This window comes from Ruditapes philippinarum, unplaced genomic scaffold (genome assembly GCF_026571515.1).
Source record: "Ruditapes philippinarum isolate M1 unplaced genomic scaffold, ASM2657151v2 ctg819_1_1_1_1, whole genome shotgun sequence".
In the NCBI taxonomy this organism is placed as follows: Eukaryota; Metazoa; Mollusca; class Bivalvia; order Venerida; family Veneridae; genus Ruditapes; species Ruditapes philippinarum.
In genome coordinates this window covers 170,006-189,828 of record NW_026851906.1, presented here as the reverse complement: position 1 = coordinate 189,828, position 19,823 = coordinate 170,006, and the positions used below count along the sequence as shown (strand labels likewise).

The following is a 19,823-nucleotide window of genomic DNA, read 5'->3' as shown; positions in this document are numbered from 1 at the left end:
TTATTTGAACAAACTTTGTTAAGATATTTACTTAAAAGATGTTTTCATGCTTTAATATCTAAACTCTAGCTATTTGGGTTTTTTTCAAAGAAGATTTTTAAGTTTTTGCTATACACATATAAGGAAAATCAATGACCCCCGGGGCGGGGCCAATTTTGACCCCAGGGCCTTTTAATTTGAAACATACTTAGTAGGACACCCATTAGAAACATGTTTCATGCTAAAATATCTTAGCTCTAGCTCTTTGGGTTCTTTAAAAGAAGATTTTTTAAGTTTTTACTATATGCATATAGGGAAAAAATCTATGACCCCCTGGGCAGGGCCAATTTTGACCCCAGGGCTTTTATTTGAACAAACTTGGTAGACACTCACTAGAAATATTTCATGCCCAAATATCTTAGCTCTAGCTCTTTGGGTTCTTTAAAAGAAGATTTTTTTTAAGTTTTTGACTATATGCATATAGGGAAAATCAATGACCCCCTGGGGCGGGGCCAATTTTGACCCCAGGGCTTTTATTTTGAACAAACTTGGTAAGACACTCATTAGAAGATGTTTCATGCCATATATCTAAGCTCTAGCTCTTAGGGTTGTTTAAAAGAAGATATTTAAAGATTTTTCTTTCGGTTGCCATGGCAACCAGAGTTCTGCATGGAATTAAATTCTTTGAACAATTTTTAAAGGTGACCACCAAAGGAACATTCCTGTGAAGTTTGGATGAAATTGGCTCAGTGGTTTATGAGGAGATGTCATTTCAAGCAAAAGTTTACGGACGGACGACGGACGGACGGACGCCGGACGAAAAACGATCACAAAAGCTCACCCTGTCACTTTGTGACAGGTGAGCTAAAAACACTTGTATTTCCTACACGAACAATGCACAACAAATATCGGCTGTATCACAAGAAATCGTACTGTTCCAAACAAATTATCACATTGTACTGATAATAATTCATACATGTATATGACTGAAAAATATAAATGATACGTACATATTATATTGAAGAAGAATAATAAACATATGCCACATGACTAAAACCTCTGCATTTAAAACACATGTATTATTCTTTCAGAAATAGTTATTAAATTCAGAATTTATAACAGAGAAATTGCGCATACTAAAAAACGTTATTTCTTGAACACAATCTTTGACTGTTCGAACATAAAAAATTTAAAGGAGATCGCGATCCGGGACTTCTGCAAGTGCGATATTACAAGGCCTGGATTTCGCAAAGTGAAGTGTGTTCCGGAGTAGCAAAAGTTAGGAGATCTGGATACATACCAAAATAAAAGTGCAATTACAAATTATAAATAAAAAAACCTTTCAGTATATACCTCTTATTTTAGCTGTTTATGCTGGAAAGTAATGAAAATAGTAGTTCTTAATTTGCCCTTGCAAAGTCATTGCCAATTTGTTCTCATTTGTTCTAGCAACAATTATGCAAATTTGTTCCAGCAACAGAAATGCTATTTTGTTCTAGAAATGTCATTTCAAACTTGTTCCAGCAAACAAATTGCCAATTTATTCTAGCAACGGCACTGCAAACTTGTTCCAGTAAACAAATTGCCTATTTGTTCTAGCAGTATCATTCAAAATTTGTTTCAGCAACAATAATGCCAATTTGTTCTAGAAACGTCATTGCAAACTTCCAGCAATGTCATACCGGGATGTCTTTAACGGTTTTTTCGTTTCTTTAGGTCTTATTCGTTCATATTACATAATATGACAGCATATAAATAGGTATATAATAAAACATATCAATAAAACTGTTGTTCTTCTTTTTAGAAAAAAATGCAACATTGAACATAAAAAAGAACATGTCAACAATACTATAATAATGAATTACATGAGCAAAAATATCATAAACGTCAACAAAATAGATTAAAACATGTAAATATATGAATAAAATATATATATACACAAAAAGAGACCATCTGAAAAAATATACAAATGTATAACACAATATTATAGTGACTTCAACACATTCGTCTTATTATTTCTTAACAAAATCAAAAACAGACATCTATTTTTCCATTAAAAATATCAACAACTTACATATTTTAATTCAATGAAACATGAAAATTCAAGCAAAAAGCACCATTTAATCACATGTATAGACAAACACCGGAAAGCTAAACAAAGTTCATCTAATGATAGCTCGGAAGATAGATGCTTTATAAAGTGTGATGCATGTTCTATTTGTCTAGAAACATCGTGTGAATGCGGCAAATTTCGGTACTTTCCGTAGCTTACGTTTATTTGAGAAAGCGCCAAGTTGGCCTGCTCATGGTCTAATCGGCGCCTACTTAGTTATATAACGGAAAGTACCGAAATAAGCCGAATTTTCACGAACGTATGCTGGCACTAACACTGATATTGAAGCAAATGGAGTTAATCTTCATGGCGCTCAAATTTTTATCAACAGTTACCAACCTTTGTAGTAGTAATTTATATTCATTTCGTTCAGCTACAAAAGCAACTCTACTCCAAATGTCAGGTGATTTTTTTATCATTACAAACTAGTTGATATCTCATTTTGAATTTTGATTCTCCGATACTGTCTCTATTCAACGATCACAGCTGTTCAGACTTCAATCCGAATAGGTTTTTCCGGTTCCGGTCTGGGAACGATTGTTTCCAGTTCTTGTTCGTCCGGTAAGTTTATCTCAAATTCTTCTTCTTTCTTCTTCATACATGGCAAGAACAGAACAAAGTGCAGCAGCGTTCCCAATAGGAAAAGGCCGCCTCCGAGGTAAAATGAGGCGTCGTAATTGCCCGTACTTTGAAATACAGCACCTTTGAAATATAACATAATTAAAATGTAACTATGCATGACCTTATTAAGATTACGACACATATAAACATTACAAAATGAACAACAAAAATATAAAAAAAATCCATTTATAAAGCGGAAGTTCATCTTATTTTGCGGTAAATTTCGGAACCAATCTTTAATTTCAGAACTTTAAAATAGTTTTGTTCGAGATCCGGGAACCAGGTTACAGTTCTTCCTGATCATTTAAGAAAACTGACTTCATACAAGTGTACATTCAATTTAGCAACAGATAAGAATAAGAATTTTAAAGCCACAGCCATTGTGCAACAAACGGCTTTAGTCAATACACTATTGTGATTTTATCACAGACTCCCGTATTTCCGCTGGTAAACATCCGCTAATTGAACTTTGTTAAATATCAACTTTGGTGTAATAGGCTGAAGAAACTAAGACATGGAGATATCATACTTTAAATTTCTTTGACTTAAGGTATGCACATGCCTTTGTAAAAATCAGTTACTGCCTTGTTTTAACCTTATACGTTTATCTCGATATTTCGTTATCTCGATATTTTTGGACGGTCCCGATGATTTCGAGATAACGAGAGTCGACTGTATTAATATTTATCCGTATAATTTCCGCATGCATAATATTTATTCATTTTTTGCATAATTGGCATTGGGAAAAATATTTGGATTAGTTTGTCTTTTTAAAAATGTTATTGACATTGTTATGCCTAAATGCCACAGATTAAATCAGGCGGAAGATTGCGTATAAATATCGTAACATGTCCATGAAATAGAACAAGAAAGTTTATCCAAAGAAAAGGGGTTTACATCTAAAATCAAGTGGGTAAAACTGTACCATTGTACCACTCGAAAACTAAGATAAAAATACCATGTTGATTAAATACCAAATGTGTCATGGATAAGAGACGCTTTTGTGTATATCCATAGATTGTTCACTAGTATTTTTCACTATTTTATGAATTGTGAGAGAAAGAAAAAACCGCATGATAAAGGCAACCTGTCATTTCCGGTCATTTCACTTTAAGTCTTTTGTGTCGGAATTGTTGGGATAGAACTTTAAACCAACGCCACACGTAACGTAAATCCGAAAATCAGTAAAGGCGGGAACTGACGGTACAAAACTCTTAAAATACACAAAGCCAAGGGTAAATTCTCGTATTATCTTTTGTTAAAATGCAATCCGAGGTTTCATTTAAAGTGGATTGGTCTATAACAAGATATCTGTAATGTCACAAATGGTCATGTTGATAGTCTTTAGCACAATATATAACAAAAGAAAAAAAACGTGGAAGAATTATACATGTATACGGATGTTGTTGGTTAATGTTAAATACATCGTCCGATTATACATATCTATATATATATATATATATATCAGATAATAAACTGTTCTAGAACAAGATATGATTAGCCATCATATAATTGTTCATACTAAATAAAATTAAGATTCTATAAACATTTTTTTTCAAGTAATGTTTAATAAGAATATCAAAATAGTACATTTCTATTGTTCTCTGATCAATTTTTGAAATACTTATGGAAAAGTTGCCCATTGTAGACCAATCCACTTTAATAAACAATTCTTTTTTGCGTACAACACATTGTGTATGTATGAAGTGTATGTTTCATAGCTCCACAACTTTTAGGACTTTTGAACCACATTAAATTTAGCCACTACTGTAAAAATATACATGTTTTTTTCATCTGAGTAAATGATGGGCAAATCAAAGCCTGGTAAACCAGTTGCTAAGAAACCTTGAAAGTGTAAATATACTAACACATACGAGCCTTCATGTACATTCCTCGAAATGTCAGCACTCAAAAAATGCGACTTGTTACTGAGAGTTTATAAGATGTTTATAACGTTTTGATAGTTATTATATATTAACAAAAAAACAGTGTCAATCAGCTTATGTAGAATGCATTTAATATTTTTTATCAAGTATGTATTTAAAGATGTTTCACTCAAAATAATAAGAAAGTTCTAAAGAGACATTCATATTTCACTAATAAATTGTAAGAAGTCGGCAAACTCCGTCATTTCCCGTATCTTATATTCAATGGTAAACAGTGGCTGACATGGCTTTTCAAAGGTCTTGATCATGCAGCCGCCAAACCATTTAATTCAGAGAAACCTTTAATACACGGAAACCGTCCGAACTATTCCGGACTTTAACGAGCATGTGATCGGTACTTTACGTTAAGAATGGCCCAAGTGAAACAAGGTTACTGGCCATCGATCAGCATTAAACATTAAACTCTTTAAACATGACTCAGATGCTCAAAGATTTCATCAAAGTTTGAGGATTACAATGTACAAACTACAAAACTCTTCACAATTCTCTTTTATGTCATAAGTACCTCCTCGATTGTATTTCAAGTAGTCCCATCTTTAAAAGCCAGTTCTATAAAACGTAAATCAAGTGCCTCACATGCCGTTGACAAATAACAAATAGTGGTCTATGACCTAATAATAAACATTTCTCACATGACTAGCGTTTTACGAAGCGACCGTAACATCTGTTTCAATATTTGAATTATTCATAGATGTTGCATAAAAGATAAAATAAATAGATAACTTATTTTCAGGTCTTTGAGTAAAGTAAACAGGTAAACAAATTGTTATTATGAAACAGCCTCCGGGAAAATATTATAGGTCTATAATAATCCATATTTATTACCTCTTAAATAAAGATTCATTGCTCCGGTGCATCATAAGTACATAAGGGTTACTTAGAAGTACATAACATAATTATAATCGAAAGAAAATGGGCTTGTTAAATCATATTTACAAGTATTAAAACGAGATTGGCAATTTCATTCTTTCTCATGAAATCTTTATGTTGCCAAATTTTGTTAACTTTTCTGTAAAATTTGTATTATTTGGAGTTAATTGGTTAATAATGATTTCTTTTTCGTAACAAAATAAAGCAAAAATCGCACAACAATAGATTACACATATTACCCTCCTGACACATCACCTTGAACTTTTTTTACAAAGTTGTATCATTTTAAATGGTATACTTAATTTACCACTTAAGTAAAGATATCTAGACTATTACATAAAGAGTATATATATACATGTATACACGTAAGACTCACGCGTCAATGACTGGGGCAAAATATATAGATAAATTTGTAATGTTACATACTTCAAACATATAAAACATGTATATAAAAGATACATTTAAGTGTCTCAAATTGCGACCAAGCACGAGTGACAATGAGTATTTCGAACGTATTATTTACACTAATTTAAATGATAGCTTGATTCGACTGATAAAAAAATCTGATTCCTTTTAAAGTGACTCTAGGGAAATATGATCCATCCCTACTGATAAACAAAAAGTATTGTTTACAATCATGGGCAGCAATGAGGTCACCTAAGCTTAATTAAAGCGGACTTGACTAGTTTATTTTAAACCTATTCATTTGAAGTTCGATTTTTTTGTAAAATTTAGCTTAATCAGTGCATCTCTCAACTACAAGTTACTATTACCACAGGAGAAAACTTAATCCACCCCTGATCACATAAAGACTCGAACTTCAGCTGACAAGGATGAGTGGCGGACGTCACTAACATGGAGTTAGGACAAACCAGTCAGGCCGACCTGCTCGTGTGCGCAGTCTGACAATAATCTTATCTGTCGTCTGCTCAATTTAAGCTTCTTGATACTGACAACCCTTTAAAATCAAAATGGACGGTTCCAAAGTCAAATCAGGGCAATCCTATTACACAAATTAAAGTAAGTTAGGATAAAACGGTGAATAAATAACAGGAAAAATGCGAAAAAAGTCATCATAATATGCAGAGTACTCGTAAAATAGTCTTAACAACGAGAAATTTACGCTACAAATGCCCATTATATATTACTCAGATTTAATACTAGGCTATATATAAGGGTTATTTTGTTATTTACACATATCTGTTTAAACAAAAGGTTAAGGGTACAAATCCCGGCCTTCACCGGGACTAAAAAAGAAGTTATATAAAGATAACATGATTAGTTTTTTTTCTATGATTAATAACAAGGACGAAACGAACATGGAAAAAATGAAATGAGCCACGTCACGACAAAACCAGCGTTATGCGTTTGCGACCAGCATGGATCCAGACCAGCCTGCGTATCCACGCAGTCTGATCAGGATCCATGCTGTTCGCTATCAGTTTCCTTTCTTGTAATAGGGTTTGTAAGCGAACAGCATGGATGCTGATCTGACTGCGCGGATGCGCAGGCTGATCTGGATCCATGCTGGTCGCAAACGCATAGCCTTGGTTTTGTCGTGACTCGGCTCAAATGTATACCACCACCGCTTTTGCAAGCATGCACGTTTTTGTTATCATTTTATGGCTATATTATGAGTAGGTTAATTCACAACGAATAGGGGAGATATTAAACATCAAAAGAAAGAACACCTGGTGAAAAAAATAATCCATAACCTTGGTGGGTGCATGCATACCAGAGTTGCATAACACAGTCTGCAAAGCGTGTCTACGAGTGCAAACTTCTATTTTTAGATCATTCATAATTATGCCACGCATTTTAAAACTTTTTTTAAGCATCTTTGTACCACATTATTACAAGTAATGAGGTTATTTTGTACATGTATGCGATCAAGTAATTTGTTGTTGTTTTTGTACATGCATGCGAATTTTCTATTTCAAAATGCATACACAATATATAATATATATAATTTAAAGCTTGTCGTCCTTAAAGCTACGTAAAAATTAAACATATCGGCAACACATCAAGTTAAAAACTCCTAACGGTCGGTTGGATATTTTTTATAATGCAAAGTGAATAACCTTTCAAATCTGAACCTACTGACAATATACTTACTACAAATCTTATTTATGAAGTGTACACCTTTAACCCTACCAGTTATACCATATAAATTAGTATGAATAACAAATCTTAATTTAAGTCTCCCCCCCCCCCCCCACCATGAAAGGAAGTTACAATGTATATTTTTCTAGATTAAGGATGTCCTTCACACGTTACGTAATTTCTGTACGTAATGTCCTCTATGCCATATCCACTATGAATGTCGAAAATGCAATTTCAAAGGGAAGAATGTGTGGGTGGAAAGTGAGAAATAAATTGTTGTTGATGTTGTACTTTATGTTTTGTTAGTGTTGTTTTTCGTTTTCTTTACATGACTGCTGCACCCGATTACAGTTGAGTTCAACATATTATTAGAAGAGTTCGGATAAACAAGTTAGATCTTACAATAAATAGTAATTAGCATGCATGTTAACGTTATATTTTACTGTTTGTTTTGTTCATATCAGATATATAGATATAATAATACATATATTCCTGGCCACGTGATGTATTTAATTAATAAAAGCCATACATTCTAAACGGTTGTTTACATTATTTAAGTAAATTCACCACCAATTCAATATTCTTTTAGATGAGTAATTTTTACAAAATGCATTCAATATTCAATATAACCGAATGTTGTAAATTTAACGAACATATTTAATTCAACGGAATGATATCTTTAATTTAAACTAAAAAAATTAATTTAACCAGAGACATATAAATATAATGTACTTTAACGTCTCTGATTTCACAGCAATTTTTAATCTAACTTTTTTTCAAAATAATGAATATTTTCATTTAGCGAAAAATTATTAAATGTAACAGCATAGGTATAATTGAAACAATCTAGACATAGGAAAACAACAACCCGAAATTTAAAATGCCATATTTATGTAAACTCTTTGTAACTGTTTGTTTGAAAGAACAATATTTTCCACCTAACTATTTACTACATAAGGAAACCGTTCTAAATCATAATATTTTCATAAAATTTAACGTTCTAATGCAGGCAAATAATGCCGTTGATACTTTTAATACATAACATGTGACCTTGACCTTATCTTTCATAAAGATTTGTATATACATGTACCAGTCATTTATAACAACGACCCCACTCCCGAGAAAAGTGCGGTCTTTGGCTTGCGGACCACCAAATCCTCGCCTTGCAGGGGGACAATCAGTATGTAAGCTCTACACCAAACGCCCCCACCCCGCAATGTTACACCCCCAGCATTTTCGTGTAAAACCAGAATCCCTACATTAATCTACATTCATCCCGTAATTCAGTGGACAGAGTTAGGGGCGTAAACACGTCTCTATTTCGGGGGCAGATGAGGAACCGGTGTAACAAAAGACTAGTGAGTAACTGAAACAATTTGATGACGATTGCTTAGACCCATTTGTATAAATTGACGTACCTTCATTCAATAGTTGACCGCAAAAACTGCTGTAACTTATATGAAATAAAGACGGACTTACAACAGTTTTGCGATCAACCCTCGACATGCAAATGATTCTTTCTGATAAGGTTACTAAAACAAATTGTTATTATACACATTTATATATTTAGTATATGTACATATATGTGCTCTTTCTATACATATCGTCTTCTTATCATCACAGTGCCCTATCTCAATTTAAAATATAAGTCTCGACAAAATGTGGGTTGGTTTATACAGAATTTATTTTAGTTTGATTGTGTAGGAAGCTATTAGCTTATAAACACACTTTCGAATTCGTTCCTGGAACCAACCAGTACTGGGCAATGAGTGTAAAGTTCCATGCTACAGGAAACAACGACTTGACCCTGACGGAATTTGAACCCATGCGGCTAGCAATCATTAGATTACTATTCCGACGCGTTTTCCAATTGTGTGTTATGACGTCATAGACCAAGATCTCCAGAAACATTTTTCCAAAATAAGCTCCTGAATAACACTTTATAATTATACTACATTTAATGGTGGCATTTTGCTACTTCTTCCTTAAGAATAACACTCAGTCCATTGTTTTAATGTAAATTACCCCCTGTATTTCCCATTAAAAGTTCGGTTAGAGCAGTATCACAAAAACATGCTAAGCCATGGATACATAATTATAATACAAAACAAGCGTATCTTCGAATTCAGAAAACATATGATATCTATCAGAAATATATCGAAAAAAGGACCTGTTAAAACAATTAGAGCGATTTTCTAAAATTAAACCAAAGGATCTCAAAATATACAAAAAGGTCTCAAAATATACAAAAAGGTCACAAAATATACAAAAAGGTAAACAAAAAAGGTCTCAAAATAAACAAAGTGGTAGATAAGGCACAGTTAACTAAGGTGACGATACATTATTTAATTTAATTTGTGAACTCATGTTAAAGTGTGATATATTTACTAGCGATATTCCTAGTAAGCATAAAGCTTGATGCAACATTGATTTAGGAAACATTTTAACCACATGGCACCTTGAGTGATCTCACCAGCTGAATATCTTAAATTTATTTGTCCATTTTTCAAGCGGGAATAGACAATTAATCATTTTTTTATGGAAAATTTCAAAATAAGTACTGTCTGAAGAGCGGACAAGTGCAGACCATGATCAGACGACATGGATGTACCGGTTGACCTTGATCTGCATTGGTCACGTGGGTATATTCAGGTGACTTAGTGGAAATTTTTCGAAAAGAAGATTTTTTTCTTATACATTTCACTTCAATTTAAAGTGCAAGTTGAAATGTTTCCTATTTAATGGAACTGGAAAACATGAAAAGCCACAGGTCTGTGTTACCTGCCATTGGGGGGCCAATGATCCCGGCAATGCCGCGCCCCATTGATAAAAGACCAAAAGCATTAGTCAATTTACCAAGGCCTAGTAACTCGCACAGAATGATGGAAGTGAGTGAAATAAACGCCGCTGAAATCAAACAAAGCATTGTACAGCGCTGCATACATGATATAACTATAAATAATATGTACGGCGCTTATTAAGTCGGAAACCAGTCTATCTGGACCGGAAGTGACGAAAAACGCAGGCATTTCCGGGCTCCAGACTTCGTCCATGTTTATGAAGAGCTGTGAAAGAACAAAAAAGGGTGAATATTAGAAGGTATCACTTTAGTTTTTGGGAATATATGATGTTATTCAGTTCAGTTTTAATACATGCATAATAACTATGACATATGTTTCCATCCATCTCGACCAGTGTATATACATTAGCAGATTGGACTGGTTAACTAAAATAATATGAATGCCGACCCAAATCAAAACGGTCCTAGATCTAAAAATAGAATAAAATCATTGCATTCCCAAACACTAAATGTGTTATTATTTCTATTACAACAGCTAGCCTAGACCGCCGCGAGTGCAACATTCTTTGGCACGGACTTGTCAACTTGGGCCACCGATATACAAACATTCAAAATATTTGTCAGTCTAGCATTTCATATCTACTTTTCCACTTTACCGATATATTGCCCCCTTGAGATAGTAAGTATATCATAACAGGTATGTAATATTAATAATGTGTGTCAAATAAGTGACTATATTAGTAAACGTGTGTAGATTATGATGGTATATAGTGCAACCTTACAGCCCTAATATTTCGGCCCCCTGTCTCAAGTGCGTGCCAACATGTTACACACGCCTCGATGACGTAGTCGATATCCTGCACACAAGCACTCTTACCTGCGAGTGGTGGCCCGAGAGCCGAGGACACGCCTCTGGCTAACGTCAATAAACCAAACGCATTTGTCAATTTCTCCAATCCCAAGAGATCACATATGATTATCGATGTAAGTGAAATATATGCAGCTGAAAAACAATTATCTATATGTCATTTTCTAGCAATAGCAGGAAAACCAGTTACCAAAGTCTGCCCCTTAGAATACCGATTATTCAGCCAAAAATGGAAGCAACATTTTTATAACAACGTGATCTATAAAACTGTAATAAAACTCGGATCCAACAAATCAAAACCAAAATTGCAAATGCATACCCAAGACGTTAATATTGGTGATATATATACGTTAACAGTTAAAACTTATCCGAAATCAGTTATATCCGAGATTTATTACAGTATCTGGATGGTTTGAAAAAGGTTCGGGTGTGCTAGTGGTTCCATTGTCAAGTAAATAAAAACCCTGTAAAAATGAAAGTCGTGCCCTAAAAAAATTTACGCTGAAATATAAAAAAAACGTGTTTGATATATTAAAGGGACATGCCTTCTAGTTTAACACGTTTTCATATTCTTCAAAATTTTGTATTGACAAAATGTGTACGGAATTCTAAAGCTGCAGAAGCACTAGTTCGGAACTTTTAGGCGACATATATTAAAGGGTACAAAGCTTTATTTCTTCTGCTGCCTGTCGTATACAAAATCATTTTCTGAATTTTGAAGAAAAAAAATTCTAAAATACATGTAGAAAAGAAATATGTTTGTATATCATTCTTAGTAATTATCGCATGCACGAAATCACTGCTGTACGATTAAAACATAATATACTTTTCGGAACATTTTTTTTTTTACGTAAAATATTGTAATTAAAGGAATTTAACGCGCATGCGCATTTAACACATTGATTCTCTACTTCTCATTTTATAATATATAATCACCTTATTCAAGATGTACAAAAAAAGACTGTCCGTCTAAAGGCATATCTCTTTAACATATAGTTAATATATTACACAAACAAAATAAGATATAAAAGTTAAATTGCATCAAAATTCAGAAGAGCGTGTGGTTGATTTTGAATTGTTCCTTATTGTAAAATATGCTTATATTTGCATAATTGGCTTTATATTTGCATACAATACACATTTTTATGACAACAATTTCAAAGCTTTCATCAAATAATAATAGTAAATGTACACTCTTAAAGTTTTTAGCAAAATATCTACATAAATCATACATTTCTATTGTTGCCAATTTAATATAAACATTGCTATGAAATACCTCAGAAGTTAAATATATGAATATGAACAAGAACATACATTCTTAGTTGTTCACGTTAAACACTATGATTCTGAAAAGTAATGAAATGAATCAAACACATCCATTTAAATATAGATGTCCAATGAAATAGAGGTACATATTGTATGATGGTATGAATAACCAATCCAATATCCAATAAAGAACCAATCCAATATTGGACAAGTTTATTATACATAATCAGGATGAAAAGGTGTAGGAATTGCAATTACCTGTAGTTAAACCGAACACTAGAGCCGCAATTACCAATAATGGATACGTATTACAAAATGGCGTCAGGAAAATGCAGACAGCGGCGATTAGCATTGCAACATTGTTCAACATCAAGCTGTTTACACTATTCAAGTCGGCCAGAACACCGGATATAATTCGCCCAATAGTGTTGGTTATACCTGCAAATAAAATAAAGACTTCAAAGTTCAATTGGTTTCCTATTTAAGTACCAAATATAGCCTAGACTTTCTCCTCCTGAATAATCTTTAAAAAAAACGCCTAACCTCCTGTCTGAAAATACAACATATCTTTTTTACCTTTTGATATAACAGAAAAGCCCTGCTTCAAAATTTTAGTTTTGATATTCGAGAAAACCGTTCTGCATCCGTTTTGATACTTGAGAAAACCGTCCTTTTTGTTCTCAAGAAAATTGTGCTACATTTTAGTATTTTCTAATTTCTACCATTTGCGACAAAACACCTTGATAAAAATCAAGAGAAACAAATAATATTTATGGAGCGTGCATATCTCGAATTTATAAAAAGCTACTACAGGGTATATAATTCAAGTCTCGTTTGTAAATCACATAGACACATTTGTAAATACTTATGCATCACATATCAATATTGCGAAGAGAAATGTTTACTTTAATGTGTTTGTAAAATTTATATCACCTAAATTGCACACGTAAATATAGAACTTTTTGCAACATTGCATGACAAATTTATATAAGTCGGCGACTGTAGTCGATAAAAGGTTTTACTTGTTGTAAAAACCCAAAGGCAAAATAACAATAATTATTATATTAATAAATGATGCAGTGTAATCTCATAATTTTAACAGACTGTAGAATTCAGAACTATATTCAGTATAAGGATAATGCGACAAGTTTTCCAAGATAACCATCAAAAATGTTTCGCCACGAAATCTTTGTATTAAAACTTCTAAAAAAGATCAGTTGCACTTTCAAATTTTCCGTTCACAAAAAAACGAATGTCTTGTTTGAATCGGTTATTATTTAACCCTAGACCTGCTGGCGGCACAAGAGTCTACCCATGCGAACCAATGCAAACAAAGTTCGCTATTTGGTCATTTCATGTTTTGAAATTTTCGCTAACAATGATGATGAATGGACTTGTCCAGGTGGAAAGATAGTTTGGAGGTTAAGTGTTAGGTATTTTGATACAAATCTATATGCTTATTATTATTAAGATAACAATTTTCAAAATAACTTATGTTGATATAAATGTATTTCCCGGTACCTGCCTTTGTACATTTTACTGAGTATAAGTATTGCATACGTTATTATGCCAATAAACGTTACATATCCACTTCATCAAAGAAGCATGAAAGTCTAAATTAATTTATCTAATCAAATTCGCTCCTACAATTAAATGCACATAAACTTTAATGAAAAGGCGCCGATTCGTCGCGTGTCGTTATTAAAGGTAAAAGAATACAATATTTCAAATGCTATTTAACTGGGACTGTTCTATTGCTTCGCTATTTCAAACATGAATTAGAATATAAGTGTTCCAGGGGTTTCATACAATATTTCCTCGCAAAAAGATATCAGATTAACTTCCCATGTGAAAAATGTATAGAATTTAACCCCACTGGTCATTTCGCTTGACACATCATTTTTATTTATGAAATATCTAAAGGTTACTTACCTATCACAGATAATAAGAAAGAAGCATCCGTTTTGTCAATGCCCGCCATAAGTGCTCGGTCCACTATGTAGACATAAGGCACATAGAACCCAATCATTGCGAAGATATTGCCTAGACAAATGCACATGAAGCCAGCGTTGGTCAAGAGAGATACGTCCAACATTTCTGACAGGACGTCCACCACCGGCTTCGGAAGACAACTGCAAATTTTATGGAACTTCGTATCACCACGATGCTCGTACACGCCGACGTCACCCGGGATACTCGTTATACTTGTAATGTAACTATGCATATCCGGTTGCGATCGGTACTCATTTATATTAGCTATACTACCACTGTAGAAAATGTCTTTTTTATACATTGGCCTAGAATAGTCCTTGCTTGAAATGCTTCTCATTGACGCACCAAGAAGATGTTTGCTCCCTCCAGCAGCAACCGCTCCAGACCGCGCAAGTATGTGCTGAGCGACGTTCTTCTTCTTTTCTTGCACGCCGCCATTTCCGACTTTTATCAACGGTTGCACCTCATAGCCCTGAACTCCATTTGGCAATATAAATTTGTCAGCCTTCTTCTGACTGTCATCGCTCAGTGTAGAAAGACGCTTCTTTGTTGGCGATTCCGAAGTTTGTCCTGGTTCCGTGCTTACTGTGCGCACAGGCGATGACGTGGGTGACCATTCACCGTCTTGTTCAGATACAGCTATAGAGCCGGAACCCAGCTCGCTTCCATCAATGATAATTTTTGGAGTGCGCGTCGGCGTTTCAGTTCGAGAAGCAGTATCGCCTCGATCTGAAAATGACAATTTGGCAATCCTCGGTCTTGTTCCACTAGATCTGCTATCCTGCCTTTGAATATTCTTATCTTTTTCGAAGTAAGTACTGGGAAGTGAGCAAATTTCCGACTCGTTTTCTTGCAATATCTGTTCTCTTTTGAGCTTTGCTTGTCTAACCTTTTCAAGAATGTCAGTTGTATCTGTAGGACCAATGCCAGATGACTCCGAAGTAAACGTCATGCGACCTTTCTTCTTAGCTTCTTCCTTGATTCTATCTAATACATTTTTCTCCCTAGGTTTCGGTTTTACTTTCAGGCTTTTTGGGGCCTCCAGAGGGCGCATAAGTGCTCCACAAACGCAGCCGTTGAACACAATACCGGCCAAAACAAAAAGAGCATTTTTCCAATCGAATTCGTCTAACAGAAACTTTGTAAGAGGAGCAAATATGAACGTCCCAACACCAGATCCGCAGACGGCAATCCCTGTGGCAATGGCGCGTTTTTTCTCGAAGTAGTAACCAACGCTAACAATTGAGGGCAAGTAAATCATGCCAAAGCCAAATCCTGAAAAGAAAACATAACATATTGATTGAAAAATATACAATAACAAATGTTCTTTGTGGTAGATGTTACTAAATTCTTAATTACACCATTTCCATATCAAACATTGGCCACTTCCTTCTAAAGACCCAATCAAACTGAAACTACATCATTTTCAATTTGGCTGTCTTAACCGACTTTAAAGGCTTCAACATGTCCTTATTGAAATACACTGTACAATTTATTTTAATATATTTATCTCTTGATTACTTTTGTATATACATTGTAGTATTTTCCTGATGAAATTTCATTTCCGTGTTGAACTTAATAGTGCATATTGTTTATAACAGTATGATCACGTTTTTAGTCAAAAGTGGGTCATTTCTTACTAATAAACACGTACAAACAACATTTTATTTCCCGAAACTCTAAACGTTATTTAAAGATGTAACACGTGACTTGGAATAAGGAAGAAATGTTTCACGCGGTGTCATATTGCTATTTAATAAAGAAGAAAAAGGGACTAATTTTCTTAGAAACTAGGCTAAGTCAACGATCTCTTCGCAGATTATTTAATATTAATATTCGAAACAGAGAGAAAAATTATACCGGTTCTTTTGAACATACATTTAAACTAATATGATGTATTTTTAAGAAATTAAATATCGTTTGGATTGAAATGTTATTGAACGAGATATTGTAATTTCCTGCACCAATCACTCTGTTTCTATTCCCATAAATTATTTTATACTCAGATTTACGCATATTGTGCCTTTATCAGCATAATTTGAGTTACTTAATTCTATATCTCTTTATTCCTTTTACTACATCTTTTCCTCTCAGTCATCAAAGGTTCTGTACCTCTTCGCTTTCTCTACACCCCATTCTTTGCCACGATCCCCTCTTTTCCCATTTCTGTCAACCTTCCACCATCCTATCTTCTTTCTCTCTTATTCTATTTAACGCCTCTTTCAATGTCATGTCTCTTTCTATTTCACGCCTCTTTCTGTTTCACGTCGCTTTCTATTTCACTATTTCACGCCTTTTTCTGTTTCAAGTCGCTTACTATCTATCGCCCCTTTCTGTTTCATGTCGCTTTCTATCTCACGTCCTATCTATTTCACACCGCTTTCTATCTCGAATCGTATCTTTATTTCGCACCTCTTTCTCTATTTTCCCTCACGCTTCTTTCCTGTATCACATTGTGTCTATCTCAAGCCTCATTCTATTCTATCTCACGCCCATTTCTACTCTATCTCGTGTATCTTACTATCTGTGCATATTTCTATCTAACGCTCTTTCTATTTCATGTCATTTTTTTATCTTTTTACATTGCTTTCTATCTTGAATCGTTTTCTATTCCACGCCTCTTTCTATTTTCTATCACTCTTTTTATGTCTCATCCTATTTTGTCTTTCACATCTCCCTCTATTCTCTTTTATGCCCCTTTTTATTCTCTTTCATGCATCTTTCTATCTCATACAACTTTCTATCTCTTGCATCTACCACTGTCTATGTCTTGCATCTTTCTATCTCGTATAACTTTCTATCTCTTGCATCTTTCTTTCTTATACCACTTTCTTTCTCGTGCATCTTTCTATCTCGTACCACTTTCTACCTCTTGCATCTTTCTTTCTCATACCATTGTCTATCTCGTGCATCTTTCTTTCTCATACCACTTTCTATCTCTTGCATCTTTCTATCACGTACAATTTTCTATCTCGTGCATCTTTCTTTCTCATACCACTTTCTATCTCTTGCATCTTTATATCACGCACAATTTTCTATCTCTTGCATCTTTATATCTCAAACCACTTTCTATCTCGTGCATCTTTCTATCTCGTGCCACTTTCTATCTCTTGTATTTTTTTTATCTCGTGCCACTTTCTATCTCTTGCATCTACCACTGTCTTTCTATCTCATACCACTTTCTATCTCGTGCATCTTTCTTTCTCATAACACGTGCATCTTTCTATCTCGTACCACTTTCTATCTCGCGCCTCATTCTAGATTGTGCCTCTCCCTTAATATCTCATTTATTTGCATAATCGTTGCCTCTTATCTGTTTTCTTTATCCCATACCAATGTCACAGTCCCTTTTTCTCTCTCTTTACTCCTAAATTCCCCTTTAGCCCCTCTCCCCCTTTCTATATATGTATTTATTTCTCGTAATAATTCCCTTCTATCTCTCTAGTATAGCATCCCTCTAACTCTTTTTTATTCATATTCATTTTTCTCTTATGCATCTCGTGCTCTCATGTGTCACTCCCTTTCGTCCTTCTTTCTCTATATCGCCCCTGTTGCTCTTTCCTATTCCGCCCCTTTAAATATCTTACACCCCTCTGTGTCGCTAATGTCCCTTTTTCTCTCATTTGGAACTCCTCGGCTATTATTTATATAATAGACTCGGATTGAATGTGCATTTTGTACCCCATCTCATTCTTGTGTTCTTATTTGCATATGATTCATACCCATTTCTTACCAAAGCGACCACAGTTTGTGTGTGTGTATTCGATAAACATACATTAAAGGTACAAAACAATAGCATTAAAACATTTCAAGCATACATAATTTGAAATGCAGCAATCCATTTTGATATGATTAATATGCAATGTGCTTCGGTTACGCCATCAATAATCTATTATACATAATTATGTATGACTTATGTAATGCGGCTTAGGTCGATTTAATTTAAGAGAGTAACCTTGAATTAAATAGTTAAAAGGTAAAATACGGCTTATCAGTTAAATGACTCGAAACACTGCACACATGTAAATCAAATTTTCAAGATGAGCTGGTTAAATTTATGACACATATTTTCCGTGCAGTTTTGAAAGTAGTTTACAATAACAAATCATTGGTGTAATCTTTTTGTTATACCATTTTTTTTATCTTTCTTAAAGATCTACCACGACCTAATTCAATTTTGAGATGTTTTTGTTACATAACTGATGTCATAATGTGGTTGAAAGTTTGATTTTATAAATAAATTGACGGTGTGTGAAATTATCACAAATATATTTTGTTTGTACGAATGGTATCAGACCGTGTAGTAAAATTCATGTCTCTATATACATTAATATAAAGCATTTAAATAAGCATTCATTTAATTAAAAGTTTTGAAGAATGAAGAAAATCATCTTAGACTGTAAAACAAAAACACCTTTTGACATTTAGGGCTACTTATACACTACGTGTGAAGTGTTTTTGTACATGTAGATGTAAATTTAATTATCAACAGTGAAAACATAGAGGTGTTAAAGCTGCAAGCCTCCAGATGAGCCAAATTATTTAAGAGAATCAAACTTGAGAAAAATGTATTAAAATTTAAAGACAAGTAAAAAGTTCCAGATTCAAGTATAGATACAATATTGAGAAAAAATGAACTAAGACTTAAAGAAAATTAATTAATAAGATTTAATTAATAATTTACAGGTTGTGTGCGATTAATGACTGATTTTGTAGTATTTATCACAATATTTCTACTGCGTGACTAACGCAGTAGGGGCTCATGACTAACGCAGTTTAGGGATATTTTTGCATATTTTGGCCTCTTTCTTAAGATTTACGTGGATTGTTAGCGCTGTTTGCATATGTGTAATTTACTTTCTTTGTTCTCTTCACAGTATTTTACTTTTAAATACATAGCTAACTTTCATAAAAATTAGCATGAATCTGGAGGCCAAATGAAAAAATATACTAGGGTATATAACCAATCTTTATATGATGACTTAAATTCATCAACTTACGAAGTAAACGTTTACCAATCCTCATCTTGAGGAAGACAGTGCTGTTTTACATGTTCATAATTCAAGACAATTTTATCGCCCTGTCCAACGTTACAATATGCATAAATGTAGGTATACATATGTAATTTAAACAAAAGTCAACTTAATATTTAAAACTCTAGTTCCTAGAAATAAATGAATGTGTCTTCCTGTCCTGTAACTAGAACAGCTAAACTGTTCAAGGGAGGTAATAAATTAAGAACGAGAAAATTCTAATTTGTAAGTT

General features: G+C 33.7%; 1 protein-coding gene across 5 annotated transcripts in view; it reads right to left on the bottom strand.

Annotated features, from left to right (window-relative positions):
* Window positions 1-1,786: 1,786 nt before the first annotated feature.
* LOC132742390 (monocarboxylate transporter 12-like) overlaps window positions 1,787-19,823 on the bottom strand; it is a 32,012-nt gene continuing 13,975 nt past the window's right edge. For 3 of the 5 annotated variants that reach the window (XM_060730784.1, XM_060730805.1, XM_060730795.1), the window contains exons 4-8: window positions 14,499-15,833; window positions 12,825-13,004; window positions 11,310-11,435; window positions 10,414-10,539; window positions 1,787-2,794 (exon numbers count right to left, since the gene is read on the bottom strand). In XM_060730784.1, the coding sequence (XP_060586767.1) occupies window positions 2,583-2,794; window positions 10,414-10,539; window positions 11,310-11,435; window positions 12,825-13,004; window positions 14,499-15,833 (1,979 nt within the window). In that variant the 3' untranslated portion in view covers window positions 1,787-2,582. The remainder of the gene's footprint in view (window positions 2,795-10,413; window positions 10,540-11,309; window positions 11,436-12,824; window positions 13,005-14,498; window positions 15,834-19,823) is intronic. The other 2 variants (XM_060730813.1, XM_060730820.1) reach the window with 2 other exon arrangements.